Source organism: Plecotus auritus (genome assembly GCF_963455305.1).
Source record: "Plecotus auritus genome assembly, chromosome: 11".
Taxonomy (NCBI): domain Eukaryota; kingdom Metazoa; phylum Chordata; class Mammalia; order Chiroptera; family Vespertilionidae; genus Plecotus; species Plecotus auritus.
Genome location: NC_137777.1, coordinates 27011833 through 27039447, shown reverse-complemented (window position 1 = coordinate 27039447; position 27615 = coordinate 27011833). Strand labels below are relative to the sequence as shown.

Below are 27615 nucleotides of genomic sequence, written 5' to 3'. Positions count from 1 at the left end.
TATTGATGGAGCTTATCTGCTGTTTAGGCAAGACCAGAGATGCACTTTGGAAAATGGGTGAAGGCATCGTGCAGAGACTTGAAGCATTTTAATCTTATTAAAGGCAATATGTGCCTAGAAAGGGCCTCCCTCAATTAACACATGTGGCTGGTTATTCTGTCAGCAAAGATTTCACATCAGGAAACACTGGGTGAACTTTTCTATACATATTAGAACAAGATACTGGGAAGAAAGACAGCCATGCCTGTGTTCAGCAACACTTTGATGTTTACCGAAATCTGGGAAGCTCAGTGCTTCCAGGTTGTTTCACAAAATAGAAGGAACACAAAGGGTATTAATACATGGCCAGCTTCAGACTGATCAGAGCACGATCCCCCATTCAGAAGCACACAGTGCCTTGTTTGGTAAATGTCATTCCTCAGAGCTCTCAGCAATAGCTGAGGACGTCCTACACACATGCAGCTGCTGTACTATGGACTGGGCTGCTAGTTTCAAGGCTGTTGCAGTGCAAACAGACTGTTATAATTAATTAACTAGCACATTTGTTAGCTGGATTTATTGTTGGGACCTGGTGATCTATTGGAAGTCATGGTGGAATAGGGTGTCTTCTACCAGATCATAAAAGATCTATAGATGTATCAGAAGATGTGAAATGAGCAGAGCCAGTTATAATTCTGTTGGGTAAATATAATGGGCAATCAGGTAAATGAGATGGCTGAGATACATTTTCAAAGAAAATGTAAGTGATAAATGCAATTTAGCTTGACATCTTTATCCCATACCTACATCTGATGCAGCCAGTTTGATTCACCTTTAAGACGGCAAGAGAATTTATGTGTATATAGATGTGTGTGCACTCATGTACATGTGCATCCCTGTGTGTTTATGGTGTTGTGGTGGAGTCTATTTTACTAAAGTTTGTGATAGATATTCTTTCAGTCTCCAGGTGAAAAATGGGATATCCTCTGAAGTATAAGCAACTTAATACTTGAAAGATGAAGGGAAATTGTAAGCTTGTGAATGGCTGACTAATAAACTTGAAAGCTCAGTTCAATTTATTATCATTTTTAGTGGCATGAAAGTTAAAAGTTTGTGAGTGAGAATGAAATTCAGCGATATAAATATGAAATGAATTTCTCTAACAACTTTATGAGCAAAGCTTTTCTTTGTGAATCATAGAGAAATCAGACAATAATAAGAGGAATGAGGTTGTTCATGTTCATTTGATAACTTTAAGAATCTCTTTTTACAAGGAGAAGGAAAAGCTATTTAAAAGATGGGCTAGTAGCATGTAGGAAACTACAAAGCTGGCAGATATATCAACCCTCCTCTGTAAGGAAAACAATTTCATGATGTCATGGGGCTTTGTGTTAAACCTAGTATAGAAATCAGGGGTTTTAGTCAATGGACTGAAAAGACCTGAATTCAAATCTAAGGAGAGCACAGATATTTCAGTTCTTTGTTACATGGAGCTTTGATGCAGTGATTTTTCATTTATCTTAAAACTATATAGAATCCCCTATCTTGTTTGCAAAAACAGAAATTTCAGTCCTCAATAAAGTTCAACATAGAATCTTGAGTCAACAAAAAGTATCAATTCTACCAAAATCATGTCTTAAAAAGAACATAATTTAGATAATTCAGAGCCTATGTACAAAATGTGAAAAATCCTTTGTTAATGAAAACAGTACTGTAGTTATATTCAGATGATCTAAAATGTTAGCCAGGCCTTTGCTAGCTCAAAGTAGGCCTAGAGATCAGATTTTCCAACCAGAAAAGTGGGATAATGTTGCCTCTCTATCAGAAAAGAGTTTTGAAAACAAAATGCCGTATTAATGCTAATGACAATACAAGATGTTGAGTATTTGATGATATATTTAATTGACCTTCAATTATGTTTGAAGGCCAGTGTTTAAATTTTTATCTCGTCAATTTGATAATACTTGTGATTAAAAAAGGACAGTGTTTCACTGTCTTGCAGCAGCTTTGCAGATCATTCAGAATTACACTACTGACTACCATCACAAATGTGATCGGAGTGGTTTAGAAATTAAATTCACATTTTTGATTTTTAAGATTGAAGTTTATAGAACTCTGTTTTGTTGCAGCTTATGAGGTCTTTCAACGTGAGGACGTTGCATTTATCTACACACTGAAAGGGCAGGTGTTCGAAACGTCCCAGGTGGACTTATTTATTTAACACGTTGTCTGTGAACTCTGACTCAGCACCTGTCAGAGGAGGGAACAGTGGTGCTGGCAAAAATGGGTATTTACAAACAGTGGTGAATTTGGGAAACAGGCCTGTATGAGGGTGCTGCTTGCTAAGATACAAGGTAAAAAATACCAAGGGAAAACGGCAACTTCAATGCAAGAAAGTATGACCAGGAAGAATGAGTCACATGATCCTGAAGAGGCATAGACAGTATTACATTCTAGCGTTGGGTGACATCTCAAATGTCATACATGTCCCCTGCCACCTTTCCCTGCCTTTTGTACTTCAGATGGGGCGGGCGGACACAGGGGAACCGTTACGTTTCAATGCTCTTAGAAAAGGAGGCAGCATAGCAGTCTGTGAGCCGGTACAAAGCTGTAGTTGCTCTCAACTTTCAGGAAACACTCCAGCTGAGAACCATGGGAAACGGGAGGAACAGATAGGGTGCCATATCTCAAACTCTGCTCCCAGGGCCAGACAAAACTTAGAAAGAAGAATCATCTAGCTTTGGGCAGAGCTAACTGTTTTCAAGCTTAAATACTGCCTCTCTCATCGGCCATCATCAAAATCTGGAAGTTTCTGTTTTGCAGGGAGATTTGGAGGGAAATATGATTGGGAGTCCAGGAGAAAGTAATGTTCAGGTCACAACTCCTTTTTTTAAAATATATTTTATTGATTTTTTTTACAGAGAGGAAGGGAGAGGGATAGAGAGTTAGAAACATCGATGAGAGAGAATCATCGATCAGCTGCCTCCTGCACACCTTCTACTGGGTATGTGCCCGCAACCCAGGTACATGCCCCTGACCGGAATCGAACCTGGGACCCTTCAGTCTGCAGGCCGATGCTCTATCCACTGAGCCAAACCGGTTAGGGCTAGGTCACAACTCTTGTCATGAATTAGGTTCTTTCCAATTAGGTTCTTATCAATAGTATTTTTACCTGTATAGATAGCACCAGAATTCTACAGCACTACCTCTGTATATATATGGTAAGATGGAGTGCTTCAGAATTGAGGTCTTATTTAACAAAGTAAAAATAATTTTACTTGGTTTTCTCAGAATTATGAATTTGGAGGAAATAAATCATGTTTCACATTGGTGTTTTTCAAAGTCATGCTACTGTGAAAAATAAGGGAAGCAGAACATTGTTTTTATGCATATCATATATGAACATATATGCAGGTTTTAAAATTTGAAGTCCCATATAAAAACAAAAAGTGTCGCTAGAGACCTGTAACCTTTATATTTTAAGATTCTGGAATTGACTTGTATCTTTGAAGTAAAGTAACGTCATTTAAGCATGTCATTAAAAAGGCAGCAGTAGACATTTAATCTCATAAAAGTATTGACAAATGCCTCATACAAAATTCCAAACCTCCCTCCTACTTACACACATTTCTGATTTGATCCTTTTGAGGGTTTTTTTCTTTTATGGTTTTGTTGTTGTTTTTTCTCTAAGTTCCTTGTTAGTTCTGAGCTTTTATGGACATCTCAGTAATAATCTAAGATAAAAATTATGGGATATTACAAGTTTATTGATCCTTTAGTTTTTATTACACCTTTCAGTAAATTATAGAGCCAAAGTGCTCATGTCCATATTCTCTTGGTTTTTAGGTTAGATAAAGGAAGGCTTTACAGATGTTTGAATTCAAATTTGTAGTAAGGCAGGGAATCTTTCCATATTTGGCCATTGAATCAGGTACAATAAAAAGAGAAGTCCTAAAATCTGTTATTAACCTGGAGTGGGGAGAAGGATAGGGGACCTGGGCATAGCATGAAAAAGTCAGAGCATAGAGGATGACTTGCAAACTACAAAGAAAGAAAGGGCAGGAGCTTGTTATGACAGAAGAAGCAGGCCCTGCAAAGGCAAAGTTCATTCTGTTCTACTCTATCACTTTATATTATTCAAAAAGGTGCAGCAGTTCAAATTCTTGGGGTTATTGGATTCGAAGTACTACATGGCTCAGTCCATCTTCCCACTTCTTTTCTTGCCTTTGTCACCTGAATCCACGTCAGCCACGAATGAATTTTGACACCTGTGTCCCACATCCATACACACCCAGGAATTAACTCCGATCCAAAAGCTGGTGGTAACCCAGTCTTGGGTACAATATTTTTTAGGAGATAGATTTTGCCATTATGAGTGTAAGGACAGCTTTCTTAACAAAGCTGTCTTCAGTTTAAGGGTTGGAAAGGAGTATTGTAATTGATAGGCACCAGCTATTGAATGAGATTCAATTATTTTCAAAAACAAAGTGCAGGATAAATTTAGAGAATGATTAAGAAAATAGAAAAAGTCACGTTGATAGAATGAAGAAAGTTTAAAAATGGTTAAATTCATTAGGTATTTTGGAAGTAAAGAAAGAGATAGTGAAGAGATTAGATGAAGGAAAAGCAAAGGACATGAATAGAAGAAATTTCAAATGCATGCTGGGACACCATAAAGAAGAGGAGATGGGGCAAGTAAACAACTGTAAACAATGTATTTTGAGATCTCTTATAATCTCAGCTATAAGCACAGTGAAGCATATTAATGTATGCAGCTCATGGGAATGAATGCTACTCAAAATTTTTAGATGACTGTTGGAAAGATTCTGTCGAAGCAGTACTCTTAAAAACAAATAATTCAATCATAAGTATTTTTCTTCTCTTTATTTTTATTATAAGACTTCCTCTAGTTTTCCTTTTTTCACATCTCAGTCCCCCCTGTCTTATCTTTCCCCTCCACCCGCCCCAGTTTCTTATGGTCCAGCATGCACTGTTGATAGGTTGGCCAAAGTCAATAGAAAAATGTGGTTTATGAACCAGAGGGAAGGCATTGCTTTGGAAACCTGACATTAGTTCCTAAATGGAACTGGCTTGGTTTGTATGCATTTCAACATCCCACAGTCAACCATGCAAAAGCGTTTCACATCTCATGGTCTAGTGAATCTGTTTGCTTTAGCTGAACTGATCTGATGCCATAAAGGCTAAAATAGGGTGATTCTGACTTCAAAGAGGACAGAGGAGTAAAGGATGAACAGGATGTTCAGATAAATGGCTTCGCTGAACCTAGAAATGTCATTTAGCATCTGTTCTCCCCTGTGCCTCTGTTTTCTTGATTTTAAAAGAAATGCATATTGATTATAAAAATTAAAAGATCATAAACATGTAAATAAGGAAATAAAATTACAAATAGCATGGCATAAATAACACTTATTAGGATATTTACATGTAATACATATTATGTAATAAATATTTTATATATATACATACACACATGAGAGACAGAAGTATATAAATAAACAAACAAAAATATAAAAAGTCTCTTTGTCTCCCTCTTTGTTAGTCATTTTCCCCAAATGTAATTTCTGTAAATATTTCATTACAGGAACAAAAAGTTTATTTTTAAAAAGTTATGCATACTTGCACTTTTTCTTCATGCATCTGCCCCCACCCTATCCCTCTCCCTCATCGCTAGCTAGCTCTGGCTGTTTTTATTTTTGATCATTTTCTTTATTGCTCTTTTTATTTCAGTTATATGTACTACATAATATTATAACACTGTTTTGTACTTTGATCTTTTTGTTGTTGTTATTGTTAATCTTCACAAGAGGATATTTTTTCCATTGATTTTTAGAGAGAGTGAAAGGGAGACCGGGAGGGGGAGTGAGGAGAGAGAGAGAGGGAGAGAGACACATCAATTGGTTGCCTCCTACATGCTCTTTGACCAGGGTGGGGAATGAACCTGTGACCAAGGTACATGCCCATGACCTGGAATCCACCTGCCAGCTGACACTCTAACCACTTCGCCACACTGTCCAGGGCTGTACTTTGATCTTAAAAAAGAAATTGTTTAGACATTTTGTAGATCTTTCCATATTAGCCTACACAGATCTGCTCATTCTTTTAAGGACTGGGCAATATTTCATTTATGGCTAGAGTGATTCTTGAACATATATCTTAGCAAATTTTTGCAAATATGTATGAGAGGTAAATTCCTAGTAATGGAATTTCTGGATGAAAGACTCATATGCATTTTAAGAACTGATAGATATTTCTGAATTGTATTGTATTTTACAAAAGTATTTTTCTCTAGCAACAGGTAGACACTGCTTATACATTCTGTTCAAAAGAAGGGAATTATTTTGTAAGCTAGGGTGAAGATCCAGCTTAATTTTTTTTTCAGACAGCCTGTTGTGCTGAAATAATTTACTGATTAATCCTTCTTTCACTTACTGATTAAGTTTTCATTCTTCCTTTGATTTAAAATGTTACCTTTATAATACAAAATAATATTGAATGTAAACTGTAATTTAAAATTTTTTAAAAATTAAAATGTTACTTGCATTATAAAATAAATTCTCAGATATTTGGTCCTATTTCCTCTCCCCAACCCCAATACTGATCTACTTACTTTCTAGTACCAATCAATCTATGCTAATTATTTAACTTCATATTATATTTTACCATCTACTCTTCATCAACCTACTCTTTCTTTTCTATTTTTTCTATATTTTTATAAACATTTAATATTCTTTCAAGTTTCAAGTAATTCTCTTTCTATTTTTATTGTGAATGCACTGAATCTTTAGGTTTATTTAGGAAGAACTGATATTTTTATAATGTGGATCTTTTTACCTCCAAGATGGTATGTCTTTCCATTTAATTAAGTCTTTTAAAATATCCTTATATAAAGTTTTAATGTGTTCTTCATGTAGATTCTACACGGGTCCTATTACATTTATTCCCAGATATTTTATCTTTTAAGTAGTATGATGAATTGAACTTCCATTTAACTTTTAGTTGGTTCTTAGGATTTCTAGCTATGCAATGATCATATGAAAATAACGAATGGGAACGTATTTTTGACAAGCTGAGATTGTGGAATTTGTGTTTGTGTAACTCTAGTTACAGGTATAGTTTTTGTGGCTGGAAGAGATCTTAAATCTCTATTTCAATCCCATATGGTCAGATTGTTCTCAGAACATGTAGTCTCAATTTTCCTTACAAAAAAAGCTATGGATTTTCAAATAGGGAAAAGAGCTCTTGTCTCTCAGTACATAGGTCAAAGTTCTCGTCTGTCCTGACATCATTCACATCCGCAGAGACACTAACTCTCACAGATTTGTAGTCATAATAATTGTAAAAAGCATAAACCCAATAACCAACACTTTTTACATTTTCTTTATGTCTGACCATCTGGTAAGTGTTTGCATGGATTGTTTCCTTTAATTCTCTTTATAACCTTGAGTTACTTTCATTAATCTCCTCACTTTACAGATGGGGAAACTGGCACAAGAAAGCAACAACCTGCCAGCAGGTGACAGAGCCATGCTGCTCAGCCAGAGTCTGACTGCATCACCACAGTGCACTGCTTCCCAGGGCCACCCCTCCATGGTGACATGACTCACTTCTTTTGTCTCTTGTATCTTGTAGCGTTATCAGACTCCCCCTGGACCAACACCTCCGGATCTTGTAAGGGCAGATGCTTTGAACTTGAAGAAGTTGGACCTCCTGATTGTCGGTGTGACAACCTGTGTAAGAGCTACAGCAGTTGCTGCCATGACTTTGATGAGCTTTGTCTGAAGACAGGTATGCAACCTTTGGGTCCTCTAGCCTCGATTAGATGGCTTACCAACCCCTACTGTTGTACATCCTGCTTTTGCCAAACCAAACTCTGGGTTTGAGTTTTGTTTCTTGAATGACTGTCAATTGTATGATGAATACACCCAGTGTGACTCTTGTTTCCATACAAGAAGGTTCTTAGCCCTAGCCGGTTTGGCTTGGTGGATAGAGCATTGGCCTGCAGACTGAAGGGTCCCAGGTTCAATTCTGGTCAAGGGCATGTACCTTGGTTGCAGGCACATACCCAGTAGGGGTGTGTAGGAGGCAGCTGATTGATGTTTCTCTCTTATCGATGTTTCTAACTCTCTATCTCTCTCCCTTCCTCTCTGTAAAAAATCAATAAAATATATTTTCCTTACAAAAAGTTTAAGAAAAAAAAAGAAGGTTCTTAGCTACAGTCATTACCTGATTTTGGAAATATTTGTGGTTGGGCTTTTTTTTTTTTTGTCTTTAATCTTCATCATTTCTGTCTCTTACTGTCAATTTCTGCATTCACTGCCAGGGCACCTGGACTGAAATTGTGCATGTTCATAAATTATTGTTTTTTTTTATTTGCATCTATCTATCTATCTATCTATCTATCTATCTATCTATCTATCATCTATCTATCTATCTATTTTGCACAGTTTCTGGCATTTGTTTATTTCATCGTATCATATAGTGAGTGACTATGGTCTACCCTGATTTTATTCCCCGTTCTCTGTGCAAGTGGAAAATTGCTCTGGAATTCTACTTGGGATCACTTACTCAGGGTGGCTATAAAATCACTTTCTGGCATATTTATTCTATACTAGAAGAGTCAGTAGAATAGACAGGCTTCTGAAACACTTTTGGAGACTTTTGCCATCCCACCTGTTCTGTTTCCAAAGCCCAGTACTTTATGTAGGACTTGGACGATACTTTGTTGGCTGCCCATCACATACAAACTCTCTGAGAAAGATGACACTCAACCCTGCACTTCAGACCACTAGGTGCAGAGATTCCACAGCTCCGTGGCCAAGTTATTATTTGCTTTTGGACTTCTATGATGAGCTGATTCTTTAAAAAATCTAATTCTATTATCATTGATTTTTCTCTGATCTTTCTAATAATATCGTTAGAGACATTATTCTCCTCTACTAAGGAAATAGTCCTTAATTTATATGAAAACTGACATCAACTCATTTAGTAGTTCTTATTTGTTTGTTTCCCTCCAAATAAGAAATGTTTTATTAGGTTATTTTTTGGGTATTTTTGCACAATACATTTTCCAAACATTTTGGGGAGGGAGGGGAGGGGGTTACTTTCCTTTGGAACTCTTCCCAGTTCCTTGGTTGTGAGTCTGCAAACCTAAATGCTGAGAACCTTGTAAACTATACATATGGATGGAACAGATGTTTCAGCAGAGTCCTTTGGCTTTAAGACATTATTTCAAACCAGCAGCCGGTTTTTGCTTGGCAGTGAGGAACTAACTAACATTTTACGTTTCCTCTCTATGTTGAGTATCTTATCCCTGACGTCATGGCAGCCATCTGGATTCCTGATCTCAGAGCTCCTTGCAAAGTTTAATGGATCTCCTGATGCTAGCTTAGCCTTTTCTGAATGTAGCTCATGCCTTTCTTCCCATGTTTAATAAATGTGGACTGCAATAACATTTTTAAAGTCATTTATTCTCCATGCATAAAGATAACATATGCCAAATGTGGAAGAGTCAAATATCAATCAAATATCAAATATCCACAAAAGGCTAAAGAAAACAGTCTTTGCAATTCTACTTTGCTGATAGAAGCACTCTCTGGAGATAAGCACAATCAATATTTCAGTGTAAATTCTGAATATTTTGTGTGTTTCTGTATTTATACAAGTGTGTATATATATGTCTTGTGAGGGTGTATCTGTATATATATATCTTTATATACACCATCCTTCGAATGCTTGCATAGTAGTCCATTGAACAGATATAACCTACTTCATTGAGAAATTGATCAGCATTTATATTTCTCTCAATTTTTACTATTATTAATGTATCATTGAACATTATTCATGCTTATTCATATTTTTGTCTATTTTCCTTAAGATAAATTCCTATGAGTGGGATAAAAATGTATATGCATTTTAAAAATTAAATATATATTATAAAAATTACACTCTCAAAGTTTATATTCCTCTCCAAGGGCCCAAGAGCTACTACTCTCTTTTCAGCAGTTCTCATTTTTAAAATGGATATCCTCATTTTTAAAGTCTTTTTTTCAGATCTAATAGGTAACTTTCTTATCATCCAGTAAGGTTAAATGCTTTTATGTTTATTCCCATGCTTGCTTTGAAAATTAGGCAGTTGATTGACTCATACCTTGCATTATAGTTCACTCTGAACCCTGAATTTTTAAAAACTTAATTATTCTATGAAGTAAGTAGTTCCTCAATAAATCAAACTTGTTAATAGTGATGCTGTTTTGCAAGCAAATGGATTTCCTTATGGAATTTTGGGAGGAATAAAAGTATGTTAGAGGGTAGAATTATCCTTGAATTGGGGGGAAAAAATCCCATGATCTCTATCAGTCAAAGTAACCGTGGAAAATGGCTGACCGATGAGACTAGAAGGTCTGGATAAAGGAATTCCAAGCATTTAATCTTCTTGGGAAGAGAAGGCAGTGGAGATAGGAGAATGAAATCAGAAAATGGAATCAGGATGCAAAGGTCACTCTAAAAGAATGGAAATGAGACAGTAATGGCATGATTCCCTAGAATGGCAACTAATATCTCTTTATCTATTTATTCACTTAACAATGGTGTGGCTTAGTAGACTATAATAAGGAACAGCATGGATTTCTAAAATCATTGCCTTCCCCTTAGCATATATTTTAGGAGATGAAGACTTGACGTGTCTTTTAGCTCATTAGAAGCTTTCTTGACCATTCTACCTCAACCAGAGCCCCCACCCTGCCACTGTCTGTCAGTGCCTCCTGCTGTTTCTTTCCTAGCGCTCAGCACAAGCTGACATTATCCTGTTTTCTTGTTTCCTTGCTTATGGTCTGTCTATCCCAATTGAAAAGTAAGCTCCATGCAGACAGGATCGGGTCTTCCTTCTTCTTCACACCTAGAACATGGAAAACATAGAAGTATTTATTGAAGAAATGAATTTACTATGAAATGTCTCAATATGGCAATCATGAATTTAAAGAGTCATATTTTATTTTCATGGTAGTTTTCAATGGGATGGAATAGATGTTCATGAAATACCGTACGTGCGCTAGGCACTGTCTCAGGCACTGGAGGTAGAATGGTGAAAAAGGGGGGAGGGTATTTTCCTGCCTTGGAACTTACAGTCTAATGGACAAAAAAGCCAAAACAAAAAATAAAACACTCTCTTTAAAATGAAAATATTACTTTTCTGAAAATATCCTCTGGGGAGAGTTGAATCGTGAGCTCTCAATCAAGTATGCTCCGACAGAAATCCATAACTGGCCTCCTGGCCTTCATGAATATAGGGACTCTGACCTCTCTCATTGTAGGTAGCGCTCCACTTTGGTCAATGATTGGAACTGTGAGTGTTTTTAATAACCCTTTATACTCCTTTTAGGACTTTAACATCCAGTGCATCTAGAAGTAGATAGAGGGCATTTAGTTACACTATCATTTATATATAAATCAAGCTGATTAAAGTTAAGTAAAGCTACTTTGGAAATTAAGAGCTGAGCTATAGTGACTATGCCTACAATGGTATACTAGTACACCCCCTATTACAAAACTCAGGTCCCATACATTTTATTGGGTCTTTTAGGAGAGTTTGCAATCATTAAGGGTTCCATTTTTTTTTCCCTAAGGAGCCTGATCATGTTTGGCTTTGTACTCTGATTTAAAAATCAGGCATTCATTCTATGTGTAAGTCCTCCAAATATCATCTGGGCTTCAGGCCAACTCTAATTTCACAAGCAGATGAAATGATGTGGAGTTTTTAGCTCTTTTTGTTGGCAACCCTTGCAAGCAATTGTGGCCTCTTTCATTTGGTTTGCGTGAAGCAGCGAAAGTGTTTTCTTGTGCTGATTTCAGCTGGTGGCTGGGAGTGTACCAAGGACAGATGCGGAGAAGTAAGAAATGAAGACCATGCTTGTCACTGCTCAGAGGACTGCTTGGCCAGAGGAGACTGCTGTACCAACTACCAAGTGGTTTGCAAAGGTACATGTTTTCTTGGATTGGCTTGAGCTTTAAAAGAATAAAAACTGGTGTGGCTCAGTGGTTGAGCTCAGCCCATGAACCAGGAGATCACGGTTAGATTCCCAGTCAGGGCACATGCCCGGGTTTTGGGCTCCATCCCTAGTAGGGACCGTGCAGGATGCAGCCAATCAATGATTCTGTCTCATTACTGATGTTTCTATCTCTCCCTTTCCCTTTCTCTCTCTGAAATCAATAAAAATAAACATATAAAAAATAAAAACAAAAGAGTAAAAACTGAAGATACTCCAAGACATCCTGGCTATTGGGGATATAATGCCTTGGCTATGGCCTCTGGAGGAGGAAATGAGATGTGCCTTTACATTTCTCATGCTTCCTTCTTGGTTTTGCTTCCCTGCATCTTATTGATCTGAAATAACAAGGATATAACCCCAAATTTTGTATTTAGCTAGAACCACAGTAATGAAGAGATGGTTAAAGTTCCTGCCTTAGTGGGTTTCCTAGAAGCAGAGCCTGAGAAAGGAATGCCATACATGGAATTTATTGAGGGAATATTCTGCAGAAAAACCCATATGAGAGAGTAAGGGAAGTAGGTGTAGAGGGAGGCAAGCAAGGATGTGGTCCCAGGTAAAGTTTCACCTTGGGCTGCTCTACTGCAGAGTCAGGAAGGTAAATCTGAGTTCTTACCCTGAGGCTAGGGGTCCTGACAGTTGTAAGCCCAGGCACTAGCAGCAGTCTGAGGTTAAAGAAGGTTGGTAAAGAAGGTCAGGGCATCAACAGCTCCTGCCCTACCCCAAAGCCATGCATGCATGTGCACTGACTTTGGATGCTTGATGGTATAATATGATGGTTTTCGTCCAATAATTAATAGTTAGTGGACTACCAGAAATATAAAAGATGCAGTTTCTGTCTTTAAGGATTTTCAGTTGCCATGGCATCCACTTATAGAAGTTAATGGAAAGATCCAAGAATCTTTATGTAAAGTTTGCAAGTCACTTTTTAGTGTCTGACTTAAGTCCTTCTTCCTAGCTGTGGCATGGAATATTCAAGAAGAGTTTCTGATAAGCATAGGAAATCTAGACAATAACATTGTAGTAACTATGTATGGTTTCAGATGGGTACTGGAATTATCGGGGTGATCATTTCAGAAATTATATAAATAAATGTCTAATCACTATGTTGTACACCTGAAGCTAATATAATATTGTATGTCAACTGTAATTGCAAATTTTAAAATACTAAAAATAAAAGTTAAAGAAAAAATTTGAGGGAAAAAGCAGATCAGTTCTGAAACATGTGTAGTATTCGGTTGTGGCAAGAAGGTATTACATTAATATTAAATTAGGAAAATTCCCCCTATCCAAATAATCACTGTCTCTGTCGATAAAGCATAACTTTGATTGAAAATCTGTTTCTTCTTCCCTTTTACTTCCCTGTGTAGTAAATGTACCAATAAGCCACAAAGCTATTAGATGAGAAAATAAAGAAAAAGTCCGAGGTATCATTGGTCATTGAATCATTAAACCAGCTTTTGCTGGTTTAAAATTCTAGTTTCAGTACTTTTGTGAGGCCCATGTGTCCACCCTGGGTTATTACATTTGAAGGAGCATGGTACTTACTTACACAGTTGTTAGTACTTAGATTCTTGTTGACCAGGGAGATTTCCAATGTTATTTACATGGGAGCAATTTCTCCAAAGTCTTGGTCACAAATTTTACTCACGTTTAAGACTGTGATTTTTGTTTGTTTTACAACAATTTAAGGTAAATTATTTTGATAATTTTTATTTTCTCTGAAGGAGGCCACATTTTTTTTAAAAAAATCTGAGTTCTTTCTCTTCTCTGTTCTTAGAAGATGTAGTTCATGCTCTGAGATCTTGGTGGAAGATAAAAGTGAAAGAAAGCATTGATTTTTATTCCTAAATTCAAGGGCTATACACAGATCCACTGGCAAATAATCTATTGCAGTCTTCCAGCTATCGTCCCTGCATATTCTAAGCTTTTCCTCCCAACCTAAGAAAAGTGGTGCCATGCTGTCTCTGGCTTTGAGAAGTTTGGGGGGGAGGAGCGGGGGATGTTCCATCTAATGACCAAACAGTTTATTTCTGGAGGGAAACAAACATGAAATGTTATTCACTGACGCCACTGGTGTTTTTATCTAGAAACCATTTAGACTCCGAAGGTTCGCATAAACAGCACTCGGGGTTATTAAACCTTAGATTTCCCATTGTGTATGGGTGTGCTTTAGAAAGCCAAACCAGACACCAGGCTTTATTTTTTAGTTTCTTTTTAGATGGTGTCCCATAAGCAAGAAATATCAGCCAGGACACAGGTCCTGGAATTGTACTCTTCAAGGCTCTGGATGGCACTTATAATTTGATTCACCAAGACATTGACCCATTTTCCTTTCAGGAGAGTCACATTGGGTAGATGATGACTGTGAGGAAATAAAGACGCCAGAATGTCCAGCAGGGTAAGTGTATTTTATGAATAGTATGAAATTTTATGTATTAATTGATGAACTATCACAGGATATAGATGGACAAATGCTTAAAAAGGATGTAAACCTGAAATACACTTATACAGGCGAATTTATGAATAATAAGTCAAAAGCTACAATATGCATCTTGAAGTAGAGAAATTCACAGAAATATTTTTCCTAACACTTCTGACATATCAGAGACTAGTATTCTCTATTCTCCGATTTAGCTGGAGATTTTACAAAGTGTATCTAAATGTCACTGAAGGAGGAAAGAAACATTTCTGCAGAGACTTGTTTTTTTGGTGTGTTTTGTTTCCCCCTAAAGTGCTTCTTTTGCCTTTTTTGGGGGGTGGAGGGAAGACTCTAGAACTCAAAAATATCATCTGAGATGGTAACATATATAAGATGATGTAGAAACTTGACCTCCCACCAAAGCAGAGTGACACCCCAATACCCAAGTGGGACCAGCAGAAGGCACTTATTATACTTTTCAGGAAATGGTTGAAAATTCATGGTCCCTTAAAATGCCAGTCAGAAAATAACTTTTCAACAAATGTGTGTTCATAAATGTATTTGTTGGAATGTGTTTTGTTTGTTTGTTTGTTTGTTTTAAGCATAGCTTGGGACACCAAATCCAAGTATTTATTTATTTAAAATTTATTTTTTTAAAATATATTTTTATTGATTTCAGAGGAAGGGAGAGGGTGAGAGAGATAGAAACATTAATGATGATAGAGAATCTTTGATTGGTTGCCTCCCATATGCCCCCTACTGGGGATCGATACCGAAACCTGGGCATGTGCCCTTGACCAGAATCGAACCCCGACCCTTCAGTCACTGCTGACACGCTACCCGCTGAGCAAAACCAGCTAGAGTCAAATCCAAATATTTAGATTTTGTCTTGATTCTGGCCTCCTTTTAATCTCTAATGGGCCACCTGAATGTCTTTGGATTGTTAGAATGGGATGGCAATGATTTCTGACTGTTTAAAATGTGTTCAGTTATTTTTGAGGAAAAACCAGTCTAAGTGGTAGAAGCCTTGTTAACTGATAATAGTAATGATAATAATGAACTCTCACATAGTATTGCTCTAAATGCTTTATATGTGACTCATTTAAAATATGCCTTTTTATTATGTGGCTTCAAATAATCTCAAGCCTATATTAGCTAAATTATCAGAAAGTTTTGCTTATAGTTAGTATTCTCAAGTCTGATTGAATAATTGAATATTTAGAATATAACAAAGGGCCTATTTTATAAGATCCTGCCCTAGTTAGATGTATAGTCCAATCCTTTACTGATTAAGTTTTAGAGATCTTCAATAATTTAAATTATTTTTGCAATTGTTTTATAATTAAACCTAAAATAAATTTTTATTAGTGCTTAGTTCTAGTGACAGGAGTGCTACTGCTATTAATTTTATATCCATCCATTCATTCATTCATGTAGGTATATGATAAATATTTATTGAAGCCCTACTGTGGGTCCAGAAAATAGAAAGATGAATAACACACAAACTGTGCTTTGAAACTAGTGAAGAAGCTAAAACACTTTAACAGATCATTATACTATAATGTAATATATCCTATATAATAATCCTATATAATAAAAGCATAATATGCAAATCAACCGAATGGCGGAACCACCATTTTTGGGGGACGGGGACAGTGAGCAGGCAGTGCCAGGCCAGCCAAGGCGCTTGCCAGTGGGCAGAGGGAGGGAACGGCGATTGGGAGGGGGGGGCGGCAACCAACGGCAGTGGAGGGACAATGGGGAGAGCCTACACCATCCTCTGATCAGCCTATCTAGTTGCCTCCTGCACAGGGAGGCCAGTGGTGGCTGCAGTGGGGTGATGGGGGCAGCACTGTCCCCTGAGCAGGCCTAAGCCATCAGTAGGACATCCCCTAAGGACTCCTGGACTGTGAGAGGGTGCAGGCAGGGCTGAGGGACCCCCCTTCCCCCAGTGCACGGATTTTTGTGCACCGGGCCTCTAGTATAAATGATAAAAGAGGTATGAATTAATATCTTAAAGGAATTCAGAAGTGTAAGCAACTAATATTATATAAGAGGAAATTTTGAGCTGGGTTTTAAAGAGGAAATTAGAAGTTTTCCAGATAGCAAATGAGAGAATGCATATTCTAGGCAAATATAACAGCTTTTTACATTGTGAAAAACCTTGTTTGCAATGTGAGAGGCAGCCATGGAGGAAGTACATTAGGGGATATTGGTCCCTTCACTGGCTATTTTATGACTTTGGCCATTTAACTCTGGACTTCAGGTGCCACAAATGCTATGTGGCTGGAAGCCCAGCAGTGTATAGGTATCTTTGGTTTCATCTTGGAAATCATTGGTCCCAATTATTGAGAATGACTCAGCATAATGGAAATTCTGTGGCAATCATTTTTCTAAAGCTTAATGTGTTACATTTCAGGTTTGTTCGTCCTCCATTAATTATCTTCTCTGTGGATGGTTTCCGTGCCTCATACATGAAAAAAGGCAGCAAGGTCATGCCTAACATTGAAAAACTAAGTAAGTCATTTTCATACTGTGTTCTCATCTGTAATCCATGATCTGCAAAGTAATTGCTCAGCTATGGGCTTTGAGATCTGTGGACACATGGCTGGAAATGTATTTTGTTATTGGAAATATAAAAGTAAAGATTAACACGTGCCTTTGATGGTTTATAGAATGGGTTTCTATGCATGAAGTGATTCCTGCCAGTTCTTTTGTTCTGATCTTAACTTCTGTTTCCAGGGTCTTGTGGCACACATTCTCCCTACATGAGGCCTGTGTACCCGACGAAAACTTTCCCCAACTTATACACTTTGGCCACTGTAAGTATTTTTTCAAATGATATAAATTTAAAGGTCTGATTTCTTCCTGAAATGACTTAAAGGGAGATTTTTTTAAAACATGTTCCTTAGTGTTCAAAGAAAATATTTCTGTTCCCATCTTATCTGCCTCAGCTGTTCACAGTAAATGCCTTTTACAACGCAATGTCAATGTAACTTTAAAACAAACAATTTTTTAGGTACAGTTCTCTCTGAACACACACATTAAACCTCTGAATTTTTAAATAAAAATGTTGACTTAAGGGCTGCTATGTTTTAATTTTCAGATACTTCCATTTCTACCTTGCTTTCTTCTTTAAAAACATCCTTAATTATTTTAATTATTTTTTGTTTGGGGTAGAAATAGAACTTAGAAAAAGGAAAAATGTATGTAGATATAAAAATGTTTTTGGAGGTACATAAGTAAGTTTCAATTAAAGATTAATTTGGCATAATAAAAATTGTTGCCATGTTATTAAATTGCAATAGTTGCCAAATATTAAATTTCTTTATAATAATGTCATGTTTATCAGATGACTTAAAATCAGTCCATAGGTAATATTTATGTTTGCTCAGACACATATACTTTTAGAAATTGTTTCTATAAAACCTTCTTTGATAAGAAAATTTATTTTTTTTAAATAAATCTTTATTGTTCAGATTATTACAGGTGTTCCTCTTTTTTTTCCCCCATAGCTCCCCTCCACCTGATTCCCCACCCCACCCCATGCCCTCACCCCCCGCCACTGTCTTCATCCATAGGTGTAAGCTTTTTGTCCAGTCTCTTCCCGCACCCCTCACACCCCCTCCCCCCTGAGAATTGTCACTCCACTCCCTTTCTATGTCCCTGATTCTATTATATTCACCAGTCCATTCTGTTCTTCAGATTTTTTATGATAAGAAAATTTATAATAGAACTAATGTGGGTGGATTATTGTTACTTTAGTGATAACTTTCCTTTTACTCAAAGGGGCTGTATCCAGAATCACATGGAATTGTTGGCAATTCAATGTATGATCCTGTATTTGATGCCACTTTCCATCTTCGGGGGCGAGAGAAATTTAATCATCGATGGTGGGGAGGTCAACCGGTAAGTTTTGCATTTTGGGATGTGTGTCTATGCATCGAAACATTTCATCCCCAAATTGTTACCAACAAAAGAGGTGCATATAATTTTCTCACACTTAGCAATGTTTCTTTCTTTTGTTATTATGTATATATCTGTAGGTGTATGTGTGTACATAATATACAGGGTGGGGCAAAAGTAAGTTTGTGAGTACATAAATAATTTATTCTTGCATTATTTTTTGTATGTAAAATAATATAATTAATAAAAATAATACTAGAAGAAACTGTATTTTGTGTACTCACAACTGTAAGCCTACTTTTGCCCCACCCTGTACATATATATAATATGTATGTGTATCTGTATTTATACATGTATGATGTATTTCTATAGGCATGTATATACATGTGCATTTATAATGTATATATACAGATATTTATGTGTCTATGTGTGTACGTTTATGTGCGGTTATGATTATAAAAGAGTGAGATGAAAAGTATCTTCATTAGGGTGATAGTGGTGGAAATGCTGATATAGGGATGAATTTCAGAAACATTTTGAAGAAGGAATAGCCAGATCTTAATGATTTAATAGATTTGGGGGTACAATGAGAAAAAGGAGTGAATGACTATAACTACCCCAAAATTTTGGCCCAGGTGACATGTGAACAGAAATAGGGAAACTTGCTGAAAAAAGGGAACTCAATGAAACCCACAGTAATTTAATTTTTTTTGTTTGTTTAACCCAATGTTTTCAAAGTCTTGTAAGTTCCATATAATATGTGGAATCCTACTTTGCTGCTGGACCAGAAAATTAATACTTTGAAAGAAATCATCCTATTTACTTCAGATTAAATGGTTGGGCAGAAAGTAAAAAGGGGTGTAGATGGCTTTCCACATAATATTTTTCTTGTGACTATGTGCTTGGTTAGGCAGTTGCTTTGGTCAGACATGAGCAAAGCAGCAACACAGGGCAATGGTTGTTGAAAGTACAGAACTGACTGAGGGTAGAAGGATCAGAACCCCCACAGGAACATAACCCGGTACACATAGTCAATCAGAAACCTGTGGAAGAAGAGTGGCAGATGGTTCCATCTCTTGTCAACTGTGATTGGGGGCTGTGTCTCCCTGGGGTACTGGTTAGGAAAGAGGGCTGGCAGACCTCTGTGGGATCACCATGGCAAGAAGAGTGGACAGGGGCTGCACACATCCGTGTGTTTACCATTCTGAAATGATCTCATACCTGGAAATGTTTGCTGCTATCTGTGGGCAAAATAGAGAATATGAAGTAAGAAGAAAAAATGGTATTGCTCTATGAGAAAAGGTCACGGTGAAAAAATATTCGTATCGCATAATAAGTCAGCATACAAGGCTAAATACGGACTTTTCATTAAAAAAATAAATATTGGAAGACTTCCCGTATGTCTGTAGAAGTGTTTCTTTATAGTAGAAGGCCTGATTCTGCTGTTTTTATTCAGGCTGGACTCCCAGAAGTCTATGATGAGCTAGGTTGTGAACATTGTGAAATTTGTTTACAGGGTGGCTTTCACACACAGAGTTTATGATAGAGAAACAGTGTATGTGTAAATAAAATGATTGAAATTAGAACTCCATCAAGCTGTTGCTAGTTGGTCTTTTACATTAATTTTGTCATGGAAGCAGACGTGCCTGGAACCACAAAGGATATAGAGATAAATAGTAATTTTATCAAATTGGATTGCCTTACACCAAATGTTGACATTAGGTTTCCTCAGGGTTGACATGACTCAGAAGATGAGTCCACACATTCATTAACTTCTGCAGAAACGGAGCAGAGGGATCGCTGTTAACTGGCCCAGTGAAGTGAAGCCTCTGTCTCGACTGTGTTTGCCTGTTTCCTTAATGACGCTCAAAGTTGACACATTTGACCAAGTTTAGTCCTCTCCTAATGCTGACCAAGATTTGTGGTGAAACTGATTTTGCTTCTATCTTCTTGAACAAGACACCACCATAAGAATTCCAAGGAACATAGTAGCTGTAATTTAAAAACCTATTTTATTGAAATTTGGCCTATAGGAAAAACATATGGGCAGAAACTATAAAAAACTACAGTATAAGAGTATAAGATACTATAAATAGCATAAGAAGAGTTACAACTTAATAAATACTTCTTAAACATTTATATCCTCCTCTCAGAGGCTTGTACATTTCATAAAATCACCAGTGAAAAAATAATTGGAATAGAATATTTATAAAAATATAATTAAAATCTTTATAAAAAATAAAAATCTTAGATAATTAAGTTAAACTCAAATTACTTTTATGGAGTGATGAAACCAGGAAAGTCATTTGGCTAAATAATATAGAGGTCAGATTAAATGGTGAATAAAAATCACTCTTGCCGAAACCGGTTTGGCTCAGTGGATAGAGCGTTGGCCTGCGGACTCAAGGGTCCCGGGTTCGATTCCGGTCAAGGGCATGTACCTTGGTTGCGGGCACATCCCCAGTGGGAGGTGTGCAGGAGGCAGCTGATCGATGTCTCTCTCTCATCGATGTTTCTAGCTCTCTATCCCTCTCCCTTCCTCTCTGTAAAACATCAATAAAATATATTTAAAAAAAAATCACTCTTAATCTAGTTTAAAATCTAATAGATGGGATGAGGCGTCTATTTGAAAATTTGAATATCACCATTAGGCTCCCCAAAATAATTTCTATAATTTAATTTCATCTTTTTAAAAATCTTGATATAGCCACTTCAGCAAAAGTTGAGTCTGCTTTTAATTTGTCCATCTTTAGAATGCGCTGTTAAAAGTTGTCACTCACTCTATGATCCTACATTTCTCATACATATTTTAATGGAATTTCTTTTGTTGTTTTAAGATTTATTTACTTTTTTCTCATTACAAATATTTGGTACTCTTAATGGAGTTTTTTTTAAAGTGTGTTTGTTTGAAAAATCTCTCTGCTGTGATCCTGCAATTTCTCATACTGAGATAAGTCTGGGCAATTCCCTGTTCAGTTTAAATCTGGACGTGAGCAAGGTGGAGAAGGAATGAGACTCCAAGGGGGCCACTACACGTGGGGATCTGAGAAACAAGGCCAACACCCCACCAGATGTGCAGTCTTTTAAAGCCCTCATTTCTGGAGTAAGGCCTTTCTAAGAGGAGCAGATAACATTATCATCACTTCTCCAGTTGCTAAGGCCCACTGCCCTTTTCTGCCAGTATTGTAATACAATGAGCTGGACTTGAGGCCATCCTCAACAGTCACTGTAATATAAAAATGCAGGAAAGATGGTGAGCTCAAGAAAGAGACAGCAAAGAGAAGAATGACATTGGAATAGAGTGAACTTCCCAGTTAAAGGGATTGACTTGATGTCTCTTTTTGTCTCTTTCATTATCCTGCTAGTGGGAGGCTTTGCTTTCTTTTCAGGAAAATTTTATCTTTTCTTTATTCTGTTGTTTCTTTCCCATATACTGCCAGAAATCTGTATTTCTTTCTCTTTCGACTATATCTTCACATGCTTAGGATGGACTCTGCTCACCTGACCCCTTGCTATAGGCTCTAATTTATCTTTCAAATTGCAGTTGAAATATCTGCCCCCAAGTAGCCCTGGCTAAGCTCCCCCATCCCCAGCTAAGCTCAGGGACCCTCCTTTGGGTTTTCATATGATTTCTATAATAAATTTGACCATATCATTTTGAAATGATTCACATGTCTGCTTTAGGGTCTTGATTTCTTTATTTTATTATTCTCAGGACCTAACCCACAGCCTGACACATGTAGGTGTCCCACTTCTGCGTTTTGAATAGATATGTTTTGTACCCCCATTTGCCTGTACTTCCTTCCTCTTCTTCATCACTCACCTTCTTTGACCCTAACCACCTGGAAAGAGCCACACTGGTCCATAGTCTCTTCTGCTGGATCATCCCACAGACTTCACATCCTTAGTTTGTTCTGAGTCTAATCTCAATGACTGGTTTACTCCTGCTGGTACCAGACCCCCACCCTTCCCTCAGGTCTCCCGGAATTCAATGTATCCCAGGTCTGTGCCTTTGAATGCAAAGGAGTCATTTCTCTGCAAAGAACTGCTTAGAAAGACTACAACAGTGATTCATGTTTTTGAAAAATGTGTTTTGCTTATTTTCTTTTTCAAAACTCCTCGCCTTCTCCCACAGCTGCATCCTTTACTTAATTTGAGAAAGTGTTCGATTTCACATTTAAATCCTTCTGGTTGCAGTGGGAAAGCTCCCCCCCCCGCACCCCCCCTCCCATGATAAAGTATCAAGAGGGTACAATATTATTCCCACTTGTCTCTTTTTCAAACTCTAATATCTAGGACACAAATGTTGAAAACTGTGTCTCTTGATAAAGCAGGGAAATGGAAGAAATATTGGGATTAAAGGCAGGTGTGTCTAAACCCATTGTCTTCTCAGCTCATTTTTTTAAAAGCTGTGTTGTTTTACCAACCACTGAGGAAATTTACATTGCATTTATATTCAGGGAAATCATAATTCCACTTCTCTAAATTATCAAGGAACTAGGAATTTGTCTCTCATTTCTCTCTTTTATGGCCCTAGGGGCTCTACTTCACTTTTCTTCTTTTGGGCCAGTGATATAGTGCCTTTTTTTCTCTGTAACTACTAGATTTAACTTTAAATACATATGACCTGCAAAGGAACTTTTCTGGCTGCTTATGATCTGCCGTAACTTAAGCACTCTCTATATTTCAGTCTGGTGCCATTGGCCAACCCTTGACAGGCCGGCTTCATTGCTGCTGGAATTTGTTTGTTTGAGATTTTTAAATGTGTTTTTAAAATTTTAAGTATTCGTTCTTACTTGTTCTCTTTTTGCATTTTTCTAACCATGCTGCCAAATTCCTTTTAGAAAAATTCTCCCAGAAAGCAGGGAGAAATACTTTGCTTCTTTTTTTTTTTTTTTTTTTTGAGAATAAACATTTTGAACTTTGACATTGTCTTAATCATTCACATTGCTCTTTATACAATTGTTTTTTTCCTGATTACGAAGATGTTACTTGTCACTGTAAGAATTTGGGAAAGTTCAGAAAAGTATAAAGAACAAACGATCTTGGTTTTGCCATCGGGATATGTTTAGCACCCCCTCTTGTGTCTTTTCTCCCAGTGCTCTCTCCTTGCACCCCCGCAAAGCCCGCTTCTGGTGATCTTGTCCCTTGAGTGTTACTGACTGAAAGTTATTTATAGGGCTTCCTGTTGCCAAGATAATGCCAACATCAGCATGTGTTCCACAATACCAACATTTGAAAGTGCAGGGTCATCATTTGACAACACTGCATTAAAAAAAAATCCATTAGAAAACCCCATATTGGTCTTACATTTCATATCTGCCAAATATTGCCTAGTACAGCTTTCTTGAAAATAGCAAGCCACTCAATTTTCAAGAAAGTTGTTTGGAAATGAATACTCCAAGCTGTGTCCCTGAAATAAAATTAAGTATGCAAACTGATCACTTAACTGGTCTCTCCGGGATCTGATGTGGTGTTGAGTGTCTGGCACTTAGTTTGAGTGCATCTACTTGCTCATGGAGGTGCTGGAACATGAATGAATGAAAGTCCAGGGCACAGTTTGAATCCTGGTTGGGCTGGGGCACCCGGGCATGCCAGAGTTTATACATAAGGTGGAAATATACTCTGGACCAAACCCTGGAACACGGCTTGGAGCAATCTGAGATCCTTATCTCTCAGATCCATCCCCATGGGACCCCACCTCTGCCAGGCTGAAAACATCCGGGATCTGACAGGGTGCATATGCTCTCCTGCCCCATCCCTTGCTTGCCAATTGCAACAGCTGCAATTTGGGGGGGCTGAGGATTTTTGCATTCCTCCCCCACCCCCCAAGGAACTGGGAATCTGCAGTACTCTCCCAGGCCAGCCATCTCAAACCATGGCCTTCTGAAACCAAGCTCCTCCATGCCTTACATCTCCTAATTACCGCTTTGATCACAAAAAACAAAGGTTTTCGCTGGAGTCAGTAAGATACACTCTCAAAGTCTGGATGCAATGAAACCAGAAAAGGGAGAGGTTACGATTCCTAGACCATTTTTTGCTTCGGTCTTATAACAAACAAGCCACTCTTCTCCTTCCTGTTTGCCTCCTAAAGTGAGTGGGTTTCTTCTCACAGACTGCTCTTCAGTGGGACACATCCTAAGCTGTTTTTAACGTTCCTAGAATAACTGGATTATATTTCTTTCCATTATTGCATAATAATTAAGATTAAAATTAATCAAGTGTTTACCAAATGCTAAGACACTGTTTTAAGGCCTTTAAATGTATTATGTCCTTACAGCTTAGAATAAGCCTATGTGCTAGGGAATATTACCTATATTTTAAAGGAAACTGAAGCACAGGGAGCTTAAGTAACTTGCTGGAGGATTGCAGGCTGGTAAATGACAGGGAAAAGGGTTAAAATCCAGCCACCTAGCTGCAGAGCTCAGGTTCTTACCAGCCCTATCTTCTGCCTGACAACCGCATGGGCTGGAAAGAATATTTTAAAAACCTTAATAAAATGCTTGGTTCGCCTAACTTATTTCAGGAACTTATTCCGAAAATTCCATTTCCTAACAGGCTAAGTAAAAGATACAAAGGAAAATCCAGAATAAAAATAAATAAATAACCTTTCCCTTCCTCTTCATTCACTTAGTTTAAAACAAAACGAGACAAAGCTAGGTTTCGAGATCCTGACATCTGTGTGCCAAATTGGGCTTCTCCTCTGTAGGCTTTCAATAGTAAAGGAAACATATGGTCCACTCCTGGGTCCTTTGATGATCAGAATTCTGCCATATACGTGCGATATTCAGAACAATGATCAGACGAGAAAGGTACAGAAGAGACTTTTGAGATGAAATAAGAGTTTTTAAAAATGCCACTAGAATCAGGGCAGAGCTTTTGAAAGCTGTTGCAGAGAACAGATCAAATAACATTTATGGAAATAATGATTCTGATTTCCAGATGTGAAAAAAAATCATTGCAAATAATGTGAAATTTATGGTGTGGGTAAAGTATCAGACAGCTGATCAATGCTTTAAAACTTTTTTTTTCCTTCCTTGACCAAAGCTCAGAACATGTTATAAGGCTCTTATTTTTCCTCATTAGCTATGGATCACAGCCACCAAGCAAGGGGTGAAAGCTGGGACATTCTTCTGGTCTGTGTAAGTTACCTTTATTTTGTCAATGTTTGTAAAATTACAGTGATGACTGAGTTTGTGAAACATTGATTCAATTTTATTTCATTTCAGTTAAATGGAAAAGTGCATGAACTTACAAAAATTTTCTGATTCAAAATAGCCTTCCAGTTATTTTTCCCAGAGATCATCTCTCCATCCCCCCTTCCACCTCCTCCTCCCACCCTCTCTTCCTCTTCTATCTCTCTTTTATCCCATCTTTTCTTAATCAAATGTAAGGAAGATTTTCTCTTCCTCTTCTAGTCATTCCTTAAATTTCTGTCCCCTTTCATAGGTTTTTGATAACTTGCCACCCAGAGAATGTGTATTTGTCTTTGTTTATTGCTGTGGTTTATATTATCATTTTCTATAAATACTAGAGGCCCAGTGCACGGATTCGTGCACCGGTGGGGTCCCTCGGCCTGGCCCGTGCCCTCTCACAATCCGGGACCCCTTGGGGGATGTCGGGTTGTTGGTTTCAGCCCAGTCCCTGCAGGCCAGGCTGAGGGACCCCACCAGTACACGAATCCATGCACCGAGCCTCCAGTATGCGTATAAGATCTTTGGTTAATCTCTTTCCACCCTTCCCCTCCCCATTCCCTCTGAGATTCATCAGTCTGTTCTATGTTTCCATGCCTGTGCATTGAGATTCTGCCCCCTGGTGGTCAGTGTGCATCATAGCTACTGGTCGAATGGTTGAATGGTCACTGAGGCTTTTATATATATAGATATTCTAACCTTCTATATTTATTTTGGCTCACAACTTTAAAAATGTAGTGTGAGCTCAGGCTGATATAGTGATGTAGATAGTGGATATTCCAGACAGGAGGCAGGGGAAGCCTCGATTTTCACCCCATTTTCCTACTGAACCCCACGATTTCCCTAATTAGGAAAATGGAACCACTTACCCCCCCCCCCCAGGTGATGGGGAGATTAGTAGTTAATGTTCATAAAATAGAAGAAACTTACCTAATAAAAGTGCCAACATGTTGATTATTTTTAAGCCCTTGGTAAGAAAAGGAATCTGTTTTGACTTTCATGGGGATTTTGTTCTTCCTGAGATGTTCTTTCCATCTTTTTTTTTTTTTTAAACCACCTAAGCTGTTTCCATGTTTGCCCCATATTCCTTAACAAAAATCTGACTATTCTAGAATAGTAGTGTGCTGACAGCAATCACAGGTTTAAATTAATCCAGAGTAGTACTGTCTATATTCTCCAAATTCAGGAATAAAAGTACCTTTTTCAGATTTGAATGGTTAAGTTGTAATTGGGTTTGGTGATTTGAAGTAAAGACAGAGGACTCCTTTAAAAGTCTTTTTTCCCTTTTTTTAAAAAGAGGTTTTCTGAGTTGTGAAATATACACGGGCACGTCAGACACTTTACGTAAATGGCATGTTGATCTAGCTTAATCCTACGCATTACTTTTTCTTTGACCCTTGACTGTCATAGATGCTTATAGAAGTGATTTTTTCTGTTGGACAACATATTTGCCTGGCAAAATGGAGAGAAGCCAACAATGTAATAAATACTTAGTCCCTGCCCTTACCCCCCCCCCAAACTGCTGTAAAGCTTTATTGAGAAGGCCCAGTGTCCAGTTCTGAATGGCCATTTTCTCCACCCATTTCCAACCTCTTTAAGAATGTGGTTTTTGAGTGCTCCGAAGATGTCTGTGGTTTTGTTGTGCTTCTCAGGCCATTCTTCCTGTATCTATATCTTGAAAATGATTTGGATTCATTTTTTGTTTTCTTTTTAAAATACCTTTTTGTAACTTAATAAAAACATGGTCATATTTCCAGTTATTTAATGGAATATGTGTCAAGGAAATCTACACATAGTGCCTTTAGAAAAAAATTTAATTTAAAACCTGATTCAAGCAATAGACTTAGAAGGCCATCTTTTTAACATGATTCTGTGCTGCAACCTAGATAATTCTTGCCTTTTAAGTGATAGTATTTCATTTCAAAATCATCCTCAGCTGATACTGTTGAATTTTTTAAAAATGTCAATTCATGTCCAAGGGCAGCGATTCCTTTGACATATAAGTATTTAGATTGATTCTAATGACAGCTCTGCCACTTAATAGATTGTTGAC

The 27615-nt window shown here is 37.5% G+C and overlaps 1 protein-coding gene across 1 annotated transcript in view; it reads left to right on the top strand.

Annotated features, from left to right (window-relative positions):
* Positions 1-27615, top strand: part of ENPP2 (ectonucleotide pyrophosphatase/phosphodiesterase 2) — a gene marked incomplete at its 5' end in the record, with an annotated part of 106054 nt that overhangs the window by 30342 nt on the left and 48097 nt on the right. The window contains 7 exon segments of the mRNA XM_080646927.1: positions 7630-7785; positions 11848-11973; positions 14382-14442; positions 16883-16980; positions 17206-17285; positions 18253-18372; positions 25456-25511. Of these exon segments, the coding sequence (XP_080503053.1) occupies positions 7630-7785; positions 11848-11973; positions 14382-14442; positions 16883-16980; positions 17206-17285; positions 18253-18372; positions 25456-25511 (697 nt within the window).